The sequence below is a fragment of the Nicotiana tomentosiformis genome, chromosome 10 (assembly GCF_000390325.3).
Source record: "Nicotiana tomentosiformis chromosome 10, ASM39032v3, whole genome shotgun sequence".
NCBI classification, from domain to species: Eukaryota; Viridiplantae; Streptophyta; class Magnoliopsida; order Solanales; family Solanaceae; genus Nicotiana; species Nicotiana tomentosiformis.
This window is the reverse complement of record NC_090821.1, coordinates 16,855,989-16,876,671: the sequence shown is the minus strand read 5'-3', so window position 1 is coordinate 16,876,671 and position 20,683 is coordinate 16,855,989. Positions and strand designations below refer to the sequence as shown.

Genomic DNA, 20,683 nt, shown 5'->3' with positions numbered 1-20,683 from the left:
TCGATGGCTAGGATGACTTTCAGACAAGATTCAGAATGGTTTGAACTGAAAATGGAATTTGCTGGTGTGTTGGTGCTCAGTTTTCGCAATTGCGAGCATCAGCCTCGCAATTGTGAAGTTGACAGGGGGTGGTCAGATATCACAAATGCAATTTCCCCTTCACATTTGTGAAGTCAGCAGGCCTGAGGGTTGGTTCGCAATTGCGAGCATTTGGTCGCATTTGCGATAGTGGCCAGCTTCGCAATTTCGAAACCTTTGTCATAGTTGCAACTTTGTTGAGGCTGTCAGGGTTCACAAATGCGATCCCTGATTAGCACTTGCGAAGGTTTGCAAATGCGAACCTTGTATCACAAATGCAACATCTGCAGCTGGTCATAAGGGCTAGGAAGTCGGGCTTTCATCTCATTTCTCACATTTTAGAACCATAGACTCGGTAGGAGGTGACTTGGAGAGGGGATTTTTACCTACAAACATTTGATAAGTGATTCTAATAAATTTCCAACTGTAGTTCATGATTATATCTTAGATTTAGCATCAAATTTATGTGAATGAAAGAGAAAAATTGGGAAATTTTGTCAAGTTTTTAAAAAATGAGAAATTGAGTTTTGAGAGTGTCACGACCCAAACTAACCCTGTCGTGATGACGCTTATTGTGGAACTAGGCAAGCCAAATTATTTTTCCAAAACAAACCGATATTTTAATTTCAAAGGTAATCTCAAGGCTATTTAACATAAAAACTTTCGTAAAATAGTTTAAATCAAAACAAAAGTGCAGAAAAGAAAAGCCCGACATCGGGGTGTCACTAGTCATGAGCATCTACTATAATTTGTCTATCAATATCGAGACTAACGTAGTCTGAAAAATAGCTAAATACAACTAAAGGAAGATAAGAGGGAGAAGAGCAGGGCTGCGATCGCCAGGTAGCTACCTTGCTATCCCCGAGGAAATCTGCAACCGGAATAGTCAACAGCCGCTACCGTGTCCAGCTACACCTAGATCTGCACATAAGGTGCAGGGAGTAACGTGAGTATGACAAATCAGTAAGTAACAACAGTAAATAAAGACTGAGGAGTAGTGACAAGCAACAAAGCATATAAAGTTCATTTCATGAAATCTCGGTAAAATACAACATGCTTTAAAAATTAGTGTTTGAATGAAATCATCTCGTTTTAAACCCAGTTCTAGTAAAAATCATTTAAAGATGTTTTTCAACAGTTTCAAACAAAGGCTCAATGCAAAGGTGAGCAATAATAAAGAAATCATAAACAGCCCCTCGGGTAAAACATCACTCATATACAGCCTTTCGGGAAAACCTCACAATCACTCATGCCTCTCGGGCATATCTCGCAATCACTCATGCCACTCGGGCATACCTCACAATCACTCATGCCTCCCAGTCACTCATCACTTGGCACTAACACTCAGTAGGTACCTGCGCTTACTAGGGGTGTGTACAGACTCCGGAAGGGCTCCTTCAGCCCAATCGCTATATCAAGCCAAATCATGAGATAAATCACTCAGGCCCTCGACCTACATCAAACATGCGGCGACGTGCAGACCGATCCCATAAATATCCTCACAAATCAGGCCCTTGGCCTCACTCAGTCATAAACCTCTCAAGCCACTCGGGCTTTCAGTAAAAACAGGGTATTCAGCCCAAAATAACATTTATATGCATCAAAACAGAGTAATAAAACTGAGTTATGCAGTAAACAGGTATAACCATGACTGAGTATAGATTTTCAATCAAAAACAGTGAGAGGATAGTAAGAAAAAGGCCCCTAAGGGTCCAAACAGCACTGGCACAAGGCCCAAACATGGTATTCCGCCCAATTTACAGAAACTTATTTCTAAAACTCATAGGTATCATATAGTTTCAACAAAATATGAAACTTTACAGTTTCTACGGGACGGACCAAGTCACAATCCCCAACAGTGCACGCCCACACACCTGTCACCTAGCATGTGCGTCACCTCAAAATAGTAAAATGATACGAAATCTAGAGTTTCATACCCTTAGGACTAGATTTACAATCGTTACTTACCTCAAACCGATCAAATCCCTACTACGCAATGCTCTGGCCCCTCAATTCGGCCTACAAATGCTCCGAATCTATTCACAATCAGTTCAATATCATCAATTTGTGCTATAGGAATGAATTCCATAAGAAAACTTCCAATTTAGACCAAAACCCCAAAATTGACTCAAAACCGGCCTCCGGGCCCACGTGTCGAAATTCGGCAAAATTTACAAAACTAGAAATCCCATCGACTCACGAGTCTAACCATACTAAATTCATCAAAATTCGACCTCATTTGGTCCCTTAAATCCTTAAATTATTCTCCAAATTCCCAAGCCCTAACCCTTCATTTTTCACCCCTAATTTCCATTAATTACATGATTAAATAACGGTTAATCACCATATATATGGGTATTAGGGATCAAGCAACTTACCTCACTAATAACCCTTAAATCATCCTTCAAAATCACTCCCAAAAGCTCCAAAAACCGAATTGAAAATGGTGAAAATGAACCAAAATTCGCGAAGTGCTATCTATACATTCTGCCCAGGTTTTTTGCACCTACGGACCAATTCTCGCACTTGTGCCACCGCACCTGCAGAAAAATCCATCTCAGGTACGGAACTCACTTAGGAGCCCAGGTTCTACATCTACGGCCCAAAATCTAGCGCCTGCAAAAGCGCACCTGCGTATTTCCTTTCGCTTCTGCGAAGCCTGCCCAGAATCCTCCTCTCCGCATCTGCGCCACAGGTCTTGCACCTGCGGGCTCGCAGATGCAACCTCCAACTCGCACCTGCGTATCCTGCCTAGCCTAGCATTGCTGCACCTGCGAACTCCCCACGCGCACCTGGGGTTCTCCACTCCGCATGTGCGAAAATATCATTAGCAGCAGCTTCAGCTGCATTCCCAACATCAAGCCATCCATTAACCACCCGGAATCACCCCGAGGCCCTAGGGACCTCAACCAAAAATGCCAACAAGTTATATATGATCATATAAACTTAGTCGAACCTTCGAATCACTCAAAACAACATCAAACCACCAAACTACCCTCGGATTCAAGCCTAAGAACTTCTAAACTTCCAAATTCGACAACCGATGCCGAAACCAACCAAACCAAGTCCGAATGACCTCAAATTTTATGCACATGTCACAAATGACACCACGAACCTACTCCAACTTCTGAAAATCCATTCCGACCCCGATATCAAATTTTCCACTGCGGACCGAAATCGCCAAATTTCCATCTTTCGCCTATTCAAGCCTAATTCCACTACGGACCTCCAAATCGCATTCCGGATGCACTCCTAAGTCCAAAATTACGTAACGGATCTAATTGAACTATAAAAATTCAAATCCAAGATCGTTTACACCAAGGTCAACATCCGGTTGACTTTTTCAACTTAAACTTCTAAATAGGAAACTAAGTGTCTCAATCCACTCCGAAACCACTCCAGACCCGAATCAACTAACCCGATATAACATAATATAGCTGAACAACATATAAAGAAGCAGAAATGGGGGAAACATGGCTATGACTCCCGAAACGACGGGCCGGGTCATTATAGAGAGTCGATTTGGACTAGGATTTCGAAACTAATCATATATATGAACTCGTGGGATTATGGATAGTCGAAATTTACCCTTTGACCCGGGTTTTTACCGGGCGGGCCACAGGTTGACTTTTGTTGTCTTTTTAGGAAAAGTGTATAGATCATAGTTTTATCTAATGTATTTGTTTTCTCTTGCATTGGTTGATGATATTATGTCAATTTTGGTTTGATTTGAGCTGTGGGGAGGCGAATTTTAGGGGAAAAGCTATTTTCGAGGGTTGCGTTGGCCTGATTGAGGTAAAATTCTTGCCTAAGTTTGTATGGGGGAACTACCCCTTAGGAATTTGTTTGTTTGTGCTAATTGTGTTATGTGAAAGCCGTGTATGCAAGGTGACGATTGGATACACATGCTATATTTGGTATTTGACCGGTTTAAGCTATTTAGCCTCTAATCATGCTTTTAATTGAATTGTCTTAACATGTTATATCTTTCATATGTTAATCCACCATTTCATGTGCTAATACACCCTTACATGTTTTATTTGACATTGTTAACACTTGTTTCACCTCTTACTTGCTTGTTTGCTTTTATATGCTTTAGTTGAACCAATGGGGTCGATTTTACAACGTTTCAGATGACTGGTTCCGCCAAGAGATGGTAGAGAGATTATATGTTGACTAGACCAGCTAGGTTGCCTGCACTTACCTGGGATCATTTTTCACAGCTATTTCTAGAGAAGTTCATCCCTGTCACTCTGAGAGAGGAATACTGCAGGCAGTTTGAGCGTCTTCAGCAGGGTAGTATGACTGTTAGTCTGTTACCCAGTACGAGACTTGATTTTTGGACCTAGCTTTCCATGCCATTATCTTGCTCCCTACTGAGAGGGAGAGAGTGAAGAGATTCATTGATGGGCTCACTTTCACTATCAGGTTACAGATGGCCAAGTAGACTGGAGATTATATTACTTTCTAGAGGGCTGTAGATATTGCTAGACAGATCAAGATGGTTCGTGCTCAGGAGAGGGGGTCGGTGTCTCATAAGAGGCCCCATCATTCCGGTAGATTCAGTGGTGCCTCATCTGGAGGCAAGGGTACTTTTGGTAGATGCCATTGATAGTAGGCTATATTCATGCAATTTAGACACTACTTACACTTTAATTTAGCCGCACTTTATTGATATTTGAATGCTAAACGATAACAAAATGTTCTAATTAAGAATTTGATGCTTTGCAGGAGCTACTCCGAGCTAGGAGGGAGCTAACGAGTGTTTTGGAGTCAACATGGAATGTGAAAGGGCAATCGAAGGTTAGCCCGGTCGAAAAGGAGCGAGAAAAGCAAGTGAAACGACCCCTCCAGGTGCGCGGCTGCGGAGTGGGCCGCGAACTGGTCCGCGAACTCAAGGCAGTGAGGCAGTCCAAATCCGCGGCTGGATCCGCGGTCGAATCCGCGGCCGTGGACGGGCGGACGAAAGCCAAACACGCAGGGTTAATTATGTAATTTCTTAGGCGACTAACCTAAACCTATATGAAACCTAAACTCGCCCAGAAGTGAGAGATAACTATTTTTAGAAGATTTTAGAGGCAAGAACGAGGGGGAGAAGACGGATAAATTCCTAAGAGTTTTCATCTTCTTCTTGATACTTCTATTTGTTAATTATGAATTATTTTAGTGATTTGTTTTCCATTATCATGAGTAGCTAAATCTGTTATCTAGGGTTGATGGAACCAATTGTTGGATGAAGTCTTGACTCTATTTTGTTATAATTGAGCCGTGTTTGTTCTATGATTGTTCAATTACGTATTGTATTGTGGTTAATTGAAAGGGACCTCGATTAATCGTGTCTATTCACCTTGTGTTGCTTGAGAAAGAATACTTGGTTAGATTGTTGTTGAACAACACTACTTTTGGGGAAGTTAAGAGATTAATTACTTGTATTTAAAAGTGGGGTTAGAAATAACGAAACTTTGGTGGGATGATTCTGAGTTGCATAAATTGTTAACTAGAGTAGTTCGAGAGAATGCCTCTAGTAAATTATCGTAATTGATCGAAAGGTAATTATGGTAGCCCGGAACTCATAATCCTCATAGAGTATTACGGCGAGATTATAGCTAAAGAGTTGAGAATTAATCCGGCAATTGGGGAAATCAATAGCCCTAGATCCTTTTACCCTTGAATTCAATTTTAGTCTTGATTATTGCTAATTTTATTATCATTTTTCCTTGGCTAAGTAAATTCCACTGATTATTCATAAAACTATTACATCTGGAAGTTGTGTGAGCTTATCATTAGTATTATTTATGGTTGTAGTAAATAGGTTAGTTCCCTATGGGATTCGACTCCGGACTTGAACCGGGTTATGTTTGCAGTGATCGCTTAGTCCTTCTTACAAGGCATAGTTGAGCATGATCAAATTTTGGCGCCGTTGTCGGGGAACTAACGGTGTTATTTATTACAACTTTGAAGAATTGCTAGGATTTTTAGTTTGGATAAATTTCTTACGGTGTTTAAATTTATTTTTTTTAATTGAAATTCTTACGTTTGAATTCTCCTTTGACTCAGGTGTATGCCTAGAAGCTCTTCGAGGGCTGGTGAACCTTTTGAAGGACTTTCAGACCCCGAGAAAGCATTCAGGGAATTAAATCGATCCAACAAGAAGAACAAACAGTTACACCAAAAACACACACTCAAAATTGAAATGGACAACGTGGACGATGTCAACGAAAACAATCGGAATAATCGGGTTGACCCAAACAATGGAGTGGTGGCACCTCTTGTTCCAGAAGCTGCTCTATATGATTGGGCACAACCAACTGCTGATAACTTAGCCACCGCCATTGTTTTACCTCAGATACAAGCGGAGACATTCCAGATCACCAACAACATGCCGCATCTATTGCAAAATAAGGGACTGTTCTCCGGGTCATACATTGAAGACCCACAACAACATCTGAAGAACCTCCTATCAATATGTGTGACCCAAAGACAACCGAATGTGACTCCTGAAGCCATCAAGCTATTACTGTTTCCATTCTCTGTGACTGGATAGGCTCAAACTTGGCTGAATTCACTCCGAATAAACTTCATTGCCACTTGGGAAGAATTAGTCAAACAGTTCTTAAACAAGTTTTATCCTCCCAACAAGACTGCAAGGCAGATTGATGAGATATTACAGTTCAGGCAAAAACCAATTGAGTCCTTACAAGAAACCTGGGAGAGGTTCAAGGGTATGCTAGTGAAGTGTCCACACCATGGCATTCCAGATCAGATGCTGGGACAGAGATTCTACATGGGTTTAGCAGATAGTTTGAAGGCCAATGTAGACGCTTCAGCTGGGGGTGCATTTTTTAGCAAGACATTCACAGAGTGCAAGATTCTTCTTGACAAGATGGCTCAAAATTCAGGATGGATGGCTAGAGGTACGACACTTACACCAATAGTGCATTCCGTTGCTCTTGACCCAAACAATTCCCATGCAGAGAACATAGCCACTCTCATGACTCAGATGAGCATACTAACAAAGAAAATTGATGAGATGGGTACAAAGCAAGTGCACATTATTGATACAACAAATGGAGGATTGTGCACTCCTTGCATAAACCAGTCATATGTGTGCTTGTGGAGTGGAGAGAACGACAATCAGGGCTTTAGAGAAGACATGAATTATGTCAATAATTTTGGAGGTCAGTGGCAAGGTGGGCAGCAATGGGGACCAGTACCAAACCAGCAGTACAAACCCAACCTGCCACAACACAACCCCAATTCTGGAGGCGCACGAACACAAGGTCAAGTTGTGCTTTATCAAAGGCAGCAAGGCTATAATTAGCAGCACCAGCAACAGTTGGCCTACCAACCACCTCATCAACAACAGGACAACAATATGGTAGAAGTCAGGGGTATGCTACAACAACTCATTGGAACAAATGGTAAGATGCATGAAAAGTTAGCAGCACATGATTCAACAATCAAAGGCATTGAAACTCAACTGGGACAACTGTCTATGGCCTTGAACAATCGCCCCCAAGGAACATTGCCTGCAGATACAAATATTAACCCAAAGGAACAGAACCCAAATCAGCTAATGGCAGTGAGTCTCAGGAATGGAAGAGATTTAGACAGAGAGCAAGCAGTTGCTCAACTTAGGAGAGAAACTACGCCAACTACTCCAGTTACATTAGAGACAGATGAGTCAGCAGAGCTCACCGAGGTTGTAATTGAACAAGCACAGGTTGACAAGGGTAAGGAGAAGGACAGTGAACAAGTCTTAGAACAGGTGGCACCTCTTGTGCCAGAAGCTTCCAACAAAGAAAAGACATCAAGTAATGGACAGAGATTGATTCCTGTACCATTCCCTCAGAGATTGGCAAAACAAAAGAAAGATGATCAATACAGGAAATTCATGGAAATTCTTCGACAGATTCAATTGAATATTCCACTGATGGATGCTTTGAGGGAAATGCCAGGGCAGGAAAAAAATGATGAAGGACCTGATATCGCGCAAATTTGACTTCCAGGACCTGTCCACTGTAACTCTGACATAGACCTGCAGCGCGGTAGTGACAAGACATATGGCCCAAAAGGTGTCTGATCCAGGTAGCTTCACTATCCCATGCACTATTGGGAGTTATGTTGTTGCTAAAGAATTGTGTGACTTGGGAGCCAGCATAAACTTGATGCCCTTGGCAATCTATACAAAACTGGGCATTGGCAGAGCTAGACCGACCTCAATATTGCTGCAACTAGCTGATCGCACAGTCAAAAGACCGATAGGAATTCTTGATGATGTGCTTGTGCAAGTGGGAAAATTTGTATTTCCTGCAGACTTTGTTATTTTTGATTGTCAGGTGGATGAAGAGATAACCATCATTCTGGGAAGGCCATTCTTAGCCACTGGGAGAGCATTAATTGATTGTGAGACTAGAGAGTTAAAAATGAGGTTGAACAATGAAGAAATAATATTCAACGTTCAACAATCCATGAGGAGACCCAGTGAATTTGCAAACTGCTCACTAGTGGAGGCCGTATATGTGATAGTGCAAGAAGAGGACGAGACCCTTAGTGTCAAGGATCCACTAGAAGCCTGCTTGATGAATTTGGAAGAGATGGACGGTGAAGGGTTGGCAGAGTGGGTCATGGCTCTCGAAGGTCAAGGATTCTGGAAAAGGGAACCTCAGTTCGAGCCCCTACGCTTAGAAGAGAGAGCAACACCACCTGCAAAACTATCAATAGAGGAGCCATCACAGCTGGACCTGAAACCGCTTCCAGCCCACCTCAGGTACGCTTTCTTGGGGCCTAATTCTACTTTGCCTGTTATTATGTCATTTAGTTTATTAGTTGTGCAGGTAGAGCAACTATTGAAGGTATTGCAAGAATGTAAGACTGTTATTGGTTGGACCATGGCAGACATAAAGGGTAACAGCCCAGCCTTTTGCATGCACAAGATTTTTCTGGAAGAGGGGCACAAACCTTCCAGGGAACATCAATGACGTTTGAACCCAAATATGAAGCAAGTAGTAAAGAAGGAAGTGATCAAGTGGCTGGATGCGGGTATCATTTTCCCCATCTCTGACAGCCACTGGGTCAGTCCTGTCCAATGTGTGCCGAAAAAGGGAGGAATGACGGTCGTACAAAATGAGAATAACGAGTTGATCTCAACTCGTACAGTCACGGGGTGGCAGATTTGCATGGACTATCGGAAACTGAACATAGCCACTAGAAAGGACCATTTCCCATTGCCTTTCATTGACCAAATATGAGACAGGTTAGCTGGGCGGTCCCACTTCTATTTCTTGGATGGATATTCTGGGTATAACCAGATCTCAATAGCCCCAGAAGACAAAGAGAAAACATCCTTCACTTGTCCATATGGCATCTTTGCCTTTCGGAGAATGCCCTTTGGACTTTGCAATGCACCGACTACATTCCAGCGGTGCATGTTAGCCATTTTCACTGACATGGTGGAGGATATTATGGAGGTGTTTGTGAATGATTTCTCCGTGGTGGGGGATTCATTCGAAGATTGTCTTCACAATTTAAGAAGAGTGCTCAAAAGATGTGTGGAGACAAATTTGGTGCTGAATTGGGAAAAGTGCCATTTTATGGTACAAGAAGGAATAGTTTTGGGGCATCGAGTGTCCAATAAGGGAATTGAGGTCGACCATGCTAAAGTTGATGTGATTGAGAAATTGCCATCGCCCACTTCGGTCAAGGTAGTGAGAAGTTTCCTTGGGCACGCCGAGTTCTACAGGCGATTCATAAAAGATTTTTCCAAAATTGCTAACCCTTTATGTAAACTTCTTGAAAAGGATCAGCCCTTTGTGTTTTCTAATGATTGCAGGTTGGCTTGAGGAGCTGAAGAAGAGACTAATAACTGCACCCATCATTGTTGCACCCAACTGGGAGCAACCATTCGAGCTCATGTGCGACGCCAGTGATTATGCTATAGGAGCAATCTTGGGGCAGCGAAAAGACAAGATGATGCACCCGATTTACTATGCAAGCAGGATGCTCAGTAGTGCATAGCTCAATTACACTGTAACGGAAAAGGAAATACTGGTTGTAGTGTTTACCTTCGACAAATTCATGTCGTACTTAATTGGTTAAAAAGTTATTATTTATACTGACCATGCAGCAATTAGGTACTTGATAGCAAAGAAGGAGTCAAAGCCACGCTTGATTCGCTGGGTTCTTTTGCTACAAGAATTCGATCTGGAAATTCGTGACAGAAAGGGGACATACAATCAAGTGGCAGACCACCTCTCAAGATTGGAAGAAGCTGAAAAGAGAATGGAGATTGAAGACATAACAAAGACATTCCCGGATGAACAGTTACTTGCTGTGACAATGGAGGAGACGCCCTGGTATGCTGATATTGCTAACTATTTAGCAAGCGGTATTGTACCTTATGAACTCTCCTCAAGTCAAAAGAAAAAGTTCTTTCGCGACTGTTGAGCCTTTTATTGGGACGAACCTCTATTGTTTAAATTATGTGTAGATAACATGCTCCAGAGGTGTATCCCCGAGAAATATCAACCTTCTGTTTTGCAGGCTTGCCATGCTTCACCATATGGTGGACACTTTGGAGGAATTCGGACAGCAGCAAAAGTGTTGCAATCGGGATTGTATTGGCCTACTCTGTTCAAGGATGCCCATACTTGGGTCAAAAGTTGCGATGAATGCCAAAGGACAGGCAACATATCTTGCCGTCACGAGATGCCGATGACAACAATTCAAGTGGCGGAGGTTTTTGACATGTGGGGGATCTACTTTATGGGGCCGTTCGTCAACTCGTATGGTAACAAATATATATTGGTAGCGGTTAACTATGTCTCCAAGTAGGTCAAAGTAGTGGCTCTCCCAACCAATGATGCAAAAGGGGTAACAAGTTTCCTAAAGAAAAACATCTTCACACGTTTTGGCACCCCGAGAGCTATAATCAGTGATGGTGGAACCCATTTTTGCAATAGAGTGTTCGCACGTCTGTTGGAAAAGTATGGAGTTCGCCACAAAGTAGCCACACCGTACCACCCACAGACGAGCGGGCAAGTTGAAGTGTCCAATAGAGAAATTAAAAGTGTCCTGACAAAGACAGTGAATGCAACAAGGACCGATTGGGCGAAGAAGCTGGATGATGCATTATGGGCATACCGCACAGAATTCAAAACTCCAATCGGTATGTCACTGTACAAGTTGGTGTTTGGAAAGGCATGCCACCTTCGAGCTCGAACATAAAGCATTTTGGGCACTACGACAGCTGAATCTGGATATAGAGACCGCAGGCACCAGCAGAGTCACTGAGTTACATGAACTCGAGGAATTCAGGTTCCATTCTTTTGAAAATGCCAGATTATACAAAGAAAAGATGAAAATGATCCATGATAAGCACATCTTAGATCGAAACTTCAAGCCCAGAGATCTAGTGTTGTTATACAACTCGAGATTAAGGTTATTTCCGGGTAAGTTGAAGTCCAAACGGTTAGGACCCTTCAGAGTGGTGCAAGTGTTCTCAAGCAGAGCTGTGGAGATTGAATCTGAAGATGGGACAAACAAGTTCACGGTAAATGGGAAAATGATGAAACATTACCTTGGAATGGTCGAAGAGAAAGGGGATAGAGTGGTGATAACTTTGGAAGAGCCCCATTACGCAAACGATGAGTGATAATGAAAGCTTGCGTCGTTCCGCGACGTTAAATCAGGCGCTTCCTGGGAGGCAACCCATGGTTTGTTGCAAATCGTCGTGCTACGATGTTAACTTAGGCGCTTTTTGGGAGGCAGCCCATTATTTTTCTTAATTTTTTGTTGTAATTGATTTTGAACGACTTGACTGACCTACTAGTGTGCACGGCAAAGATCACGCGCATCGGAAGGATTCGGGGGTCGAAATTAACCCAAGACTAGGTAAAAAAATGCTGCAAACACAAAAATTGGCTGGAGACGGAGATCCGCGGCCGCGGATTGAACCACAGATTTAGGCCTATGTTCTGCCCCCCATCCTCGGCCGCGGATTGGATCGCGGATTTTGGGACACCCTCTGCCCAGATTCGCGGCCGCGGATTGGACCACGGATTGGGGCGCGGAAGCCCGGGCTTGTCCAGGTAAGTTTTTTTATTTTAATCCCCCACCCCCTTCTTTTCCTTAACCCAAACCCTCACTTCCCCCACTTCTCTTCTTCCCTTCCTAACTCTAAGAACTCAAACCCCTCATCCCCCCCCCTACTTGTCTTCTTCCCTCCCTAACTTCAACAACCCAAACCCCCCACTTCCCCCCCCCCACTACTCTTCTTCCCTCCCTAACCTCAAGAACCCAAACCCTTCCTTTCCCCCATATTTTCCTTTTAACACAAGACTCTTCTCCTTCCTTCTCTTCTCCAATCAACCGATCTCCAACCTTCATTATTCTCAAGATCTCTAAGTAAGTACATGATTTTATTCCTCTTTCTTAGTATTTTTTTTAATTTTATTTTCCTTTTCTGTATAGGGTAGTAAAATCATAGGTACTTTTGTTTGGGATTTGGATTGTGGTTTATATGTGGTATATGGAGGCTATTTGAATTGATTGATTTGGAGGAAGCCATTGTTGGCTTTGATTTGGTATTTGGGTGACTTGGGGGTACAAATGCACACTACCTGTTTGTTGATTTGCCTTAATGAGTGTTGAAGATAAATTATGACCAATTATGTAAGTGAAGTCTGAGTAACCGCCATTGGGACACATATTCCTCTATCCACTGATAGTAGTATTTATTGTGTAGGTAAAATGCAACCCTCAAGGAAGAGACACGCTACCGGGGCCTCATCAAGTGGTCATGGAGGCTCATCTCGGGGACGGGCACAGACCAATGCAGCTCAGTTTGATTATACAAGGTTTGTCTCCAGAGCTGCCCAAGACCGTTTCAGTTTGAAGGCCACAAAAAAAACCTGTATCGGAAAGGGGTATTGACAAAGCGTCCCTCTAGGATGAATGCCCTAATATGTATCGGAAGTAGATCAGGCGCAAATTGGACAGCTTTTTCGAAGAGCCGGAGGAGGGTAACTTGATGCTTGTTCGGGAGTTCTATGCTAACTGCCCTGAACATGAGGATAGAATATGCACTGTGCGACACACGAGGGTGGATGCCTCGTTAGAAGCCATCAGGAGAGTGTATCGATTGCCTGAATTCAATGGGGAGGAAGATTTCTATGATACCTACCGGAGAGAACCCATCACATGTAACAGGTTTTTCAGAACTATCTGTGCACCAGACAAAGAGGTAGTGTAGGTTGTTCCGGGATCAAAGCTACACTCTTCCTCACTCACTTTTGAAGGAAAATGCTGGTTGTACATCATCAACAGTCGCTTACTGCCGTCCCATAACACCACGGTGGTAAATGGTCCGAGAGCAGCCTTGATATGGTGCTTCGTGAATGGCCATGACTTCGATGTGGCCAAGGTTCTTCAGTCTCAAATGTTCGTCCGTTCAACACAGAAGAGGTATGGGTTCTTTTTCCCCTATCTGATCACTAGATTGTGCCGGGCAGCAAGGGTTCCTGAGAACCCAAATACGGATGGCATGGTAAAGAAAGAAGCAAAGTTCCGGGCAGACAAAGTGACCATCGAGAAAGACTCGGTGGCCCTAGGAGCAGCTCATAGTGACGATTCTGATGCGTCGGAAGAGGGCGACGAAGGGCAGGAGGAGGTTGAACCTGCATCACCACCACAGGAACAAGTTGCAGTGGCAGAAGGACCATCCCAGGTCAAACGGAGCATGCGAATGACAGCCCTAGAACAAGACATGGTAGGACTGCGCACTTCCGTCACGGAATTGGGGACCAGAGTTGATGCTTTGGCAACCCAAAATGCGAAGTCAGAAAAGAAAATCATAGGTTGGCTGTGTGCGCTGGGGAGAGCATGTCATCTCGACCCTGGCACTGTCTCCGATCAAGACTGATCCACCAGAGAAGTTCCTTTACCTCACATTACTTTACTTTGTATGACATGGGGACATACCATCTTTTTAAGTGTGGGGTGGGGGATACTTTGTTGTATGTAGATAGTTTCATAGTTTATTTGTATAAATCAATTTCGACTTGGCCCAACGATGGATATCATTCGACAGGTTTCGTGAGGGACTAAAGTCGAAAGAAAAAAAAAGATTTTCTTTCGTAGTAGTGTATTAATTCCCCCTTGGTTTTTCTTCAAACCATGGTTCTTTTCCAAGGGTTTTGTTTGAACCGGGTGTAGTTAGCTTTTTATTTTTTTTTAGTTAGGAACTTATGGGCTATAGGCATAATTAAAATAGGAAGCCTTGTTTTGATTTTGTAATGACTTGAATATAGCGGTTACTTTAGTGTGACGCTTAGGCTCATGTGTTGACTCTTATAAGAAGGCCTTAAAATGTATGTTCTTAATTTGGCTGAAATACCCTGATATGAGTGTTTGATGATCTAATCTAGAATGAGTCATGTGCCATGTGTGTGGGAGGCTTGTTATATTCTGTGCACAACATTTAACACCTAGAACTTGCCCTGTGTGTCTGCAAAGCGAAATGGTAGTATTGTTTAGTCTGGGAAGTGATATAGGCATTTCTTTGTTGAACCATATATATACATACTCCACCCTCCTATTTGCTATCTACCATAGTTAACCCCATTGAGCCTGTAATCCTGTTTCCTTGGCAACCACATTACAAGCCATATCCCTTGTTTGAATTGACCATCTTTTTGAATTCTTTACCTCTCGTAAGCACTGGAAATACTATGAATTTACAAAGGATAAAGCGTGGGGTAGTTGATGGAGCTTTTGAGTGGAACTAGGAAATAAGGAGAAAGGTAAATCTTGTTGGAAAAGGCCACTTGAAAAAAAGAAGAAGAGAAGAACATTGTTAATAGTGTATCATGTTGATTGGTAATAAATCTTTGGTGGCTTTTAAGGTGATTGTGCTCAAAGAAGAAGTGTGGGGTGGTATATGTGGTGTTAAAAAAAATATTGGTTTAACTTAGGTATGGACTTGATTGTAAAATAAATGTATTAAAGTGCTTAGGGAGGTATAGTCACTATTATATATCCAAATATATCCTACCTAACCTACAGCCTACATTACATCCAAATAAAGTCCTACTTGATCCTAGATTGAGTGAGCTCAATTGGTAGAGTTGTACACTACGGGCAGGCATATAATGTGTTTTCTGTGGCACAAGAATATCATTTCTGAGGGTGAGTGAATTATGTTCCTTTTAAAGTTCCTCAGTATGTATGAATTTTACTGATTGTGAAATGAGTCTCTTTTGTTGTGAGCAGGCACTTGCTTCATGAAGGAGAGGTAAGTTTGGACCTTTGATATAGAGTAAGTAAGCCAGTTAGGAACATTGCGTGGCTAGAGGGAGTCAACTCTTGAGGTGTAGATGTTGCACTAATGTACTCAATTTATGTGAAATATTCTTGGTGTGACGAGTAGGGAAGTCGCTCAGTGAAATTAAGCCTCTTAGAGTGTGGTTTGATTGCTCGGGGACGAGCAATGGTTTAAGTGTGGGGTGTTGATAGTAGGCTATATTCATACAATTTAGACACTACTTACACTCTAATTTAGCCGCACTTTATTGATATTTGAATGCTAAAAGATAACAAAATGCTCTAATTAAGAATTTGATGCTTTACAGGAGCTACTCCGAGCTAGGAGGGAGCTAGCGAGTGTTTTGGAGTCAACATGGAATGTGAAAGGGCAATCGAAGGTTAGCCCGGTCGAAAAGGAGCGAGAAAAGCAAGCGAAACGACCCTTCCAGGTGCGCGTCCGCAGAGTGGGCCGCGAACTCAAGGCAGTGAGGCAGTCCAAATCCATGGCCGGATCCGCGGTCGGATTCGGGGCCGCATACGGGCGGACGAAAGCCAAACACGCAGGGTTAATTATGTAATTTTGTAGGCGACTAACCTAAACCTATATGAAACCTAAACTCACCTAGAAGTGAGAGATAACAGTTTTTAGAAGATTTTAGAGGCAAGAACGAGGGGGAGAAGACGGATAAATTCCTAAGAGTTTTCATCTTCTACTTGATAGTTCTATTTGTTGATTATGAATTATTTTAGTGATTTGTTTTCCATTAGCATGAGTAGCTAAATCTGTTATCTAGGGTTGATGGAACCAATTGTTGGATGAAGTCTTGACTCTATTTTGTTATAATTGAGTCGTGTTTGTTCTATGATTGTTCAATTATGTATTGTATTGTGGTTTATTAAAAGGGCCCTCGATTAATCGTGTCTATTCACCTTGTGTTGCTTGAGAAAGAATACTTGGTTAGATTGTTGTTGAACAACACCACTTTTGGGGAAGTTAAGAGATTAATTACTTGTATTTAAAAGTGGGGTTAGAAAAAACGAAGCTTTGGTGGGATGATTCTGAGTTGCATAAATTGTTAACTAGAGTAGTTCGAGAGAATGCTTCTAGTAAATTATCGTAATTGATCGAAAGGTAATTACGGTAGCCCGAAACTCATAATCCTCATAGAGTATTACGGCGAGATTATAGTTAAAGAGTTGAGAATTAATCCGGCAATTGGGGAAATCAATAACCCTAGATCCTTTTACCCTTGAATTCAATTTTAGTCTTGATTATTGCTAATTTTATTATCATTTTTCCTTGGCTAAATAAATTCCACTGATTATTCATAAAACTATTGCATCTGGAAGTTGTCTGAGCTTATCATTAGCATTATTTAAGGTTGTAGTAAATAGGTTAGTTCCCTGTGAGATTCGACTCCGGACTTGAACGGGGTTATGTTTGCAACGACCGCTTAGTCCTTCTTACAAGGCATAGTTGGGCATTATCAGCCATCTTCCCAGGCCATTTCAGTCAGCGCTTCAGGCATCTCACAGTGCTTCATGGAGTCATGGTCCTTATGTACCTTATTCTGGGCAGCCAGCCTATAGTGCACCATCAGCTCCTATCAGTGTGCCTCCAATTCAGAGTTATCACCGTGGTTATCCAGCCCGATCGGGTCAGCTTCAGCTTTAGCATCCATAGCAGCAAGATGGGTGTTTTGAGTGTGGAGGTACTGGTCATATCAAGAGGTTATGTCCGAGATTGTTAGGCGGCATGCCACAACAGAGTTCTCGTTCCATGGTTCCGGCACCGGTTGCTCCACAATACGCTCATCCAGCTACAGGAAGAAGATAGACATCCAAAGGTGGAGGTTAGGCCATTAGAGGTGGAGGTCAGGCCGGTAGAGGTGGAGGCCAGCCAGCTAGAGGCCGTCCTAGAGACGTAGGCCAGAGTGATGGGGCCCAGCCCCGATTTTATTCTTTCCCAGCTAGGCCTAAGGCCGAGTCATCTGACGCCCTTATCACAGGTATTGTTCCAGTTTTCCATAGATATGCTTCAGTTCTATTTGATCCGGGATCTACTTATTCCTACGTGTCGTCCTATTTTGCTTTTTATCTGGTTGTGCCTCGTGATTATTTGAGTGCTCCTATGTATGTGTCCATGTCGGTGAGAGATTATATTGTTGTAGATCATGCCTATCGCTCGTGTGTGATTACTATTGGGAGTCTTGAGACTAGTGTAGATCTTTTACTTCTTGATATGGTAGATTTGATGTTATCTTGGGTATGGATTGGATGTCACCTTATCATGCTATATTGAATTGTCATGCCACGATGGTGACCTTAGCCATACCAGGGTTGCCTCGATTAGAGTGGCGAGGGACTCCTGGACATTCTACCAGCAGATTTATTTGTTATGCGAAGTCTCGACGTATGGTCGAGAAGGGATGTCTAGCTTATTTGGCTTATGTTCGTGATTCGAGTGCGGAGATTCCTTCCATGGATTCAGTACCTGTTGTGCGTGAGTTTCCAGAGGTGTTTCCTGCAGATCTGCAAGGGATGCCACCCGACAGAGATATTGATTTCTGTATTGATTTAACTCCGGGCACTCAGCCCATTTCTATTCCACCATACTGTATGGCCCCACTGGAGTTGAAGGAATTGAAAGAGCAGTTGCAAGATTTGCTTGATAAGGGATTCATTAGACCTAGTGTATCACCCTGGGGTGCACCCGTGTTGTTCGTGAAGAAGAAAGATAGGTCGATGAGAATATGTATATACTATCGGCAGTTGAACAAGGTCACTATCAAGAATAAGTATCAGTTGCTGAGGATTGATAACTTATTTGATCAGATCCAAGGTGCCAAAGTGTTTTTGAAGATTAATTTGAGGTCTGGCTACCATCAGTTGAATATTAGGGCATCCGATGTCCCTAATACAACTTTTCGGACTCGGTATGGGCATTATGAGTTCCTAATGATATCATTTGGGTTGACAAATACCCTAGCAGTACTTATGGATTTGATGAACCTGGTATTCAAGTCCTATTTGGATTCTTTTATGATTGTATTCATTAATGATATCTTGATCTACTCCCGCAGTCGAAAGGAGCATGAGCATCATCTTTGGATTGTACTTCAAACTCTGAGAGATAGTCAGTTATATGCCAAGTTTTTAAAGTGTGAGTTTTGGTTAGACTCAGTCGCCTTTTGGGGCATGTTGTATTGGCAAAGGACATAAAAGTGGATCCTAAGAAGATTGAGGCAGTTCAGAACTGGCCTAGAACTACTTCAGCTACAGAGATCCAGAGTTTAGTAGGTTTGGCAGGTTATTATTGCAAGTTCGTGGAGGGGTTTTCATCCATAGCATCCCCATTGACTGGATTGACCTAGAAGGGTGCCCCATTCAGATGGTCGAATGAGTGTGAGCTGAGCTTTCAGAAGCTCAAGATTGCTTTGACTACGGCGCCAGTGTTGGTGTTTCCCACAGGTTCAGGATCCTACACGGTGTATTGTGATGCATCTCGTATTGCGCTCGGTACATTATTGATGCAGGATGGCAGTGTGATTGCATACGCACCGCGACAGTTGAAGGTTCATGAGAAAAATCACCTTGTTCATGACTTAGAGTTGGCAGCCATTATTCATGCACTAAAGATTTGGAGGCACTATCTTTAGGGTGTGTCGTGTGAGGTATTCACGGATCATCGGAGTCTACAGTATTTGTTCAAGCAGAAGGATCTCAACTTGAGGCAGATGAGGTGGTTGGAATTGTTGAAAGACTATGATATCACCATTTTGTATCATCCAAGGAAGGCCAATATGGTGGCCGATGCCTTAAGTAGAAAGGTTGTGAGTATGGGTAGCCTTGCGTATATTCCAGTTGGTGAGAGACCGTTTGCATCATATGTTCAGGCTTTGGACAATCAGTTCGTGAGGTTAGATATTTTGGAGCCTAATCGTGTTCTAGCTTGCACGGTCTCTCGGTCTTCCTTGTATGAGCGCATCAGAGAGCCTCAGTATGATGACCCCCATTTGCTTGTCCTTAAGGACACAGTGTGGCACGGTGGTGCCAAGCAGGTTACCATTGGTGATGATGGCGTTTTGCGGATGCAGGGTCGGATTTCTGTGCCCAATGTGGATGGGCTTCATAAGTTGATTCTTGAGGAGGCCCACAGTTCCCAGTATTCTATTCATCCGAGTGCCGCCAAGATGTATCAGGACTTGAGGCAACATTATTGGTGGATGAGGATGAAAAAGGATATAGTTGCACATGTAGCTCGGTGTCTGAATTGTCAGCAAGTAAAGTACGAGCATCAGAGGCCTGGTGGTTTGCTTCAGAGGCTGGAGATTCCTGAGTGGAAGTGGGAGCGTATTATTATGGATTTTGCTATTGGGCTCCCATGGACTCAGAAGAAGTTCGACGCGGTATGGGTCATTATGGACAGGTTAACCAAATTAGCACATTTCATTTCAGTGGCAGTTACCTATTCTTCAGAGCGGTTAGCAGAGATCTACATCCGCGAGATCGTTCGTCTTCATGGTGTGCCAATGTCCATCATTTCTGATCGAGGTACGCAGTTCACCTCGCACTTCTGGAGGGTCGTACAATGTGAGTTAGGCATGCGGGTTGAGTTGAGTATAACATTTCACCCCCAGACGGGATGGACAGTCCGAGCGCACTATTCAGATATTGGAGGATATGCTTCGCGCTTGTGTTATGGATTTTAGGGATTCTTGGGATCAGTTCTTACCGCTTATTGAGTTTGCCTACAACAACAACTACCAGTCGAGCATTCAGATGGCTCCCTATGAGGCATTATACGGGAGATGGTGTCGTTCGCCAGTTGGATGGTTCAAGCCGGGAGAGGCTCGGTTGTTAGGTACCGATTTGGTTCAGGATGCCTTGGAAAAGGTCAAGATTATTCAAGATCAACTTCGCACAGTTCAGTCTAGGCAGAAGAGTTATGCCGAACGTAGAGTTCGTGATGTTGCATTCATAGTGGGAGAGAGGGTATTGCTTCGGGTTTCACCCATGAAGGGTGTGATGAGGTTCGGAAAGAAGAAAAAGTTGAGCCCTAGGTATATCAGACCCTTTGAGATTCTTGAGAGAGTGGGTGAGGTGGCCTACAGGCTCGCATTTCCACCTAGTTTATCAGTAGTCCATCCGGTGTTCCATGTGTCCATGCTCCGGAAGTATCACGGTGATCCGTCCCATGTGTTAGATTTCAGCTCAGTCCAATTGGACAAAGATTTTGACTTATGAGGAGGAGCCGGTGGCTATTCTAGCCCGCCAGGTCCGGCAGTTGATGTCTAAGAGT

At 43.0% G+C, this 20,683-nt stretch overlaps 1 protein-coding gene and 1 non-coding gene across 2 annotated transcripts; one reads left to right on the top strand and one right to left on the bottom strand.

Annotated features, from left to right (window-relative positions):
* Positions 1 to 6,724: 6,724 nt before the first annotated feature.
* LOC117278770 (small nucleolar RNA R71) lies at positions 6,725 to 6,831 on the bottom strand. The gene has a single exon (XR_004509122.2). It is a non-coding gene; the product is annotated as a small nucleolar RNA R71 (small nucleolar RNA).
* A 1,310-nt stretch (positions 6,832 to 8,141) lies between these two features.
* LOC138899817 (uncharacterized) lies at positions 8,142 to 9,059 on the top strand. The gene has a single exon (XM_070186511.1). The coding sequence runs from the start codon at positions 8,142 to 8,144 to the stop codon at positions 9,057 to 9,059; it is 918 nt and encodes a 305-aa protein (XP_070042612.1).
* The last annotated feature ends 11,624 nt before the right edge of the window (positions 9,060 to 20,683 follow it).